This window comes from Lucilia cuprina, chromosome 3 (assembly GCF_022045245.1).
Source record: "Lucilia cuprina isolate Lc7/37 chromosome 3, ASM2204524v1, whole genome shotgun sequence".
Classification (NCBI taxonomy): Eukaryota; Metazoa; Arthropoda; class Insecta; order Diptera; family Calliphoridae; genus Lucilia; species Lucilia cuprina.
Window position 1 is genome coordinate 3,873,910 of NC_060951.1, and position 4,621 is coordinate 3,878,530.

The following is a 4,621-nucleotide window of genomic DNA, read 5'->3' on the forward strand; positions in this document are numbered from 1 at the left end:
GTTCTGTTCTAGTTCTGTTCTAGTTCTGTTCTAGTTCTGTTCTAGTTCTGTTCTAGTTCTGTTCTAGTTATGTTCTAGTTCTGTTCTGTTCTGTTCTAGTTCTGTTCTGTTCTAGTTCTGTTCTAGTTCTAGTTCCGTTCTAGTTCCGTTCTAGTTCTGTTCTAGTTTTGTTCTAGTTCTGTTCTAGTTCTGTTCCTATTCCAATCCAGTTATGCTGTAGTACTTTTCTAGTTTTGTTGTAGTTCTATTTCTAGTTTGTTTAAAAATTAAATATTATGGGATTTTGTAAATCCATTTTTTTATTATTAAAAATTAGCAATTGCATGGCAAATAGAAATTGCAATTACTTGTATTAAACAAATTACAAATTGTAGAGAAAATAACTAATACTATCGCGATCATATTACAATAATTTAAAAATAGAATTTGAAATCATTATATTATAAACATGATTTAATGATATTTTTATTTATTTACTAATCAAATGATGGGATTTTCTGTTAATAAAGTTACGAGATATTTAAAATTTTATTTTTTTTATTCGTAATTCTTTTTACATAAAGTTTTTATAATATTTTCAAATATTAAAAAACAATTGCTAATTATGTAATTTTGAGTAATTTTTGTTTTATTTAACAGAATTTGTTAACAAAATTCCACAAACAGAGAATAATGACAGAACTGGGTCATTAACATTTTTCTCTGCCTAACATTCGCACAACCACCAAAATACGCTCTCTAACCATGGAAAATTATTAACTGTAGTATAATGCAATTACTTGAAAAGTACTCAGCTGTGATTTTACTCTCTCTTATATGTTTTTCTTTTTTTTTAATTGAGTTTAGTTTAGTATAACACTTTTGATTATTTTAATTAAATAAGGAAAAATTTGCCCCGACTGGTATTTATTTCCTTTTAAAAAACTTTTATTGCATTTATATATTTTCATGGCAAAAATGCAGTTTATTTTTTTTCAAAATACATTTAGGGGTCATTGCTTTTTTACAATGTGTTTAAAGTAATTTGAAGTGTGAGCAATACAATTCAATTTGAAATTTTCTTTCAAAAATTATTATATAATATGATTAAAACCTAAAGAATTTATTAAATTAATTTTAAATTTATTCATAGTTAGCTTAAGACATACTAAATGATTCATATATTTTTAGATCTATTTTATGACTCAAGATCAGAAATTTACATTAAAATTATTAAAATATCTAGGGAATATTACAATCATTGAATTCTTAATAGATTCTATTTTAAATTACTTAATAAGAACACATTTATTAAACCTTCCTTTATAAAAACTCTCTTTTATTACTACAGTTTAATATTTTAACCACTGCCTTAGATATTTTTATCTTATATAAAATATATAAAAACCATAGAATCTTAACCGCAAATTAGTTGAATCATTGAATATTTTTTTTCTTTTTTTTGCAAAATAAAATAAAATTTTATAAATTACATATGAAATATTATACAAATAAAGATTTTGTAAAACAATAACAACAACAATAATATTGCATGTTAAAATTATACAATATGTTGGAATTACTTAATTTAACTATTAATTAAAATTATTAAATAGAAATAAATAAATGAAAACGTCAACCAGGCGTTCAATAAAAAGACAATGACAACATTTTTTTTTCGGCAACAATTTTATTAAATTGATCATAATTTTGCAAAATGTTTGAATTTAAACATTAAATTAAAGTAGAATTGAATAAAAATTATTCTGAAATAAAGTAGAATTGGTCTAAAACTAAAATATTGAGGCAGAACTCGAACAGAACTAGAACAAAACTAAAACAGAACTAGAACACAACTAAAACAGAACTTGAATAGAACTAGAACACAACTAAAACAGAACTAACACAGAATTAGAATAGAACTAGAACTCAACTACAACACAACTAGAATACAACTAGAACACAACTAGAACACAACTAGAACACAACTAGAACACAACTGGAACAGAACTAGAAAAGAACTACAAAAGAACTATAACTAAACTAGAATAGTACCAGAACAGAACTAGAACACAACTAGAACAAAACTAGAACATAACTAGAACACAACTAGAACACAACTAGAACACAACTAGAACACAACTAGAACACAACTAGAACACAACTAGAACACAACTAGAATACAACTAGAACAGAACTAGAACAGAACTAGTACAGAACTAGAACAGAACTAGAACAGAACTAGAACAGAACTAGAACAGAACTAGAACAGAACTAGAACAGAACTAGAACAGAACTAGAACAGAACTAGAACAGAACTAGAACAGAACTAGAACAGAACTAGAACAGAACTAGAACAGAACTAGAACAGAACTAGAACAGAACTAGAACAGAACTAAAACAGAACTAGAACAGAACTAGAACATAACTTTAACAGCACTAGAACGGAATTAGATAATTTCTCTTTTCGTTATTGATTCATTTTGCTTTTTAAATTTTCTTTGGTTTGAATAAGCTTTTTGATGCACCCTTTTTTTCCAGTTAAAATCCAACCCTTTCGAGGTGTTCCCAATAATATTTGTCACTCTATTTATTTAAACTCTTTAATTATGGCAAAAGACAAAAAAAAAAAGAAAAGAGTTAATATTTTGTTATTTACTTTCATTACGTTTATAAAATTATCTTATCTGGCAACAAGTCTTTATAATCATAATTGACTGATTGTTTAGAAAAATACAAAATAATTATTTATAACTTGTATTTAAAGAAATTAAGCAATTATTATTTCTTTTTTCGATATTACAAAATTACATTTTGGATTTAGAGAAAATAGTTGTTGACTTTTTTTTAAAACTGTTAATTTTAAGATAAGTAGCAAGAAGTTGGAAGAGGAAAGGGGTGGAGAGTTAGATTTTAAATCCGTCATTTTATTGCTAATTAATGTAAATAATAGAAATTCTATTAGAAATAAACTAAAGGAAGTTGTTAAAAACTATTCATAGAAATTCTTTTGTTTAAATGTTCAACATAAAGAAAAGCAATTATATTTGCTTTTGTTTCTTATCATATCTATGAGGAAAGTCTTAAAATAGTTTAATGTGGACAAAATGTTTTAAATAATTTATGATGTAAACAAATAAAGATAACAGTTTTTTGCCTTTAGGAAGCTCTATCTACTCCGCAAAACATTGATTACAAGAAAGAAAGAAATTTTAGTTCCATTTCCTTTAAAATTAAAAATTTTCTAATAAATTTGTTGTTTATCTACTTTACAGAGATTTCTTGCCTCGAGGTTCAGGTATTGTTACCAGACGTCCCTTGATCTTGCAACTGATCAATGGTGTTACTGGTAAGTTGTAATTATCTCAAATTCCTAAATCCAATTTAATTCTTTCAATTTCACTTTCAGAATATGGTGAATTCTTACATTGTAAGGGTAAAAAATTTACCAGTTTTGATGAGATACGCAAAGAGATTGAAGATGAAACAGATCGTGTTACCGGTAGCAATAAGGGCATATCAAACATTCCAATCAATTTGCGTGTCTATTCGCCACATGTACTCAACTTGACTTTAATTGATTTGCCCGGTTTGACAAAGGTGGCGATTGGTGATCAGCCACAGGATATTGAACAACAGATTCGTCAAATGATCTTACAGTTTATACGTAAAGAGACATGTCTTATATTGGCCGTAACACCAGCCAATACAGATTTGGCTAATTCTGATGCTTTAAAATTGGCCAAAGATGTTGATCCGCAGGGTATACGTACAATTGGTGTCATTACTAAATTAGATTTGATGGACGAGGGTACAGATGCTCGAGATATTTTGGAAAATAAATTGTTACCCCTACGACGTGGTTATATTGGTGTAGTGAATCGTTCTCAAAAGGATATTGAGGGTCGTAAGGATATTCATGCTGCCTTGGCGGCCGAAAGAAGATTTTTCCTAAGTCATCCATCTTATCGTCATATTGCCGATCGTTTGGGAACACCTTATTTGCAGCGTGTTTTAAATCAACAATTGACAAATCACATACGTGATACATTGCCCGCTTTGAGAGATAAATTGCAAAAACAAATGTTGGCTTTGGAAAAGGATGTGGCTGAATTTAAACATTTCCAACCTGGCGATACTAGTTTGAAAACAAAGGCTATGTTGCAGTAAGTTTGAAATGGAAAATTTGTTTAGAAAAAGAAAGTTTTATTAAGATATTAATTGTTTTATTTTTCTAGAATGATCCAACAGTTGCAGTCTGATTTTGAACGCACTATTGAGGGTTCTGGTTCGGCCTTGGTTAATACCAATGAATTGTCGGGTGGTGCTAAAATAAATCGTATTTTCCATGAACGGTAAGTTGTAACGAAAGAATATTTATATTTCAAATATTTTTCAGTCACAGTCAAGTTTTAGATCAGTTTCAGACAAGTTCTTGATCAGTTATAGTTCAGTTTTAGTTCAGTTCTAGTTCAGTTCTAGTTCTACTTCAGTTCTAGTTCAGTTCTAGTTCTACTTCAGTTCTAGTTCTACTTCAGTTCTAGTTCAGTTCTAGTTCAGTTCTAGTTCAGTTCTAGTTCAGTTCTAGTTCATTTCTAGTTCATTTCTAGTTCATTTCTAGTTCATTTCTAGTTCATTTCTA

The 4,621-nt window shown here is 28.1% G+C and overlaps 1 protein-coding gene across 4 annotated transcripts in view; it reads left to right on the plus strand.

Annotated features, from left to right (window-relative positions):
• Positions 1-4,361, plus strand: part of LOC111681145 (dynamin) — an 8,321-nt gene extending 3,960 nt beyond the window's left edge. For all 4 annotated transcript variants that reach the window (XM_046946892.1, XM_023442868.2, XM_046946895.1 and 1 more), the window contains 3 exons: positions 3,255-3,328; positions 3,389-4,145; positions 4,218-4,361. In XM_046946892.1, the coding sequence (XP_046802848.1) occupies positions 3,255-3,328; positions 3,389-4,145; positions 4,218-4,338 (952 nt within the window). In that variant the 3' untranslated portion in view covers positions 4,339-4,361. The remainder of the gene's footprint in view (positions 1-3,254; positions 3,329-3,388; positions 4,146-4,217) is intronic.
• Positions 4,362-4,621: the final 260 nt, after the last annotated feature.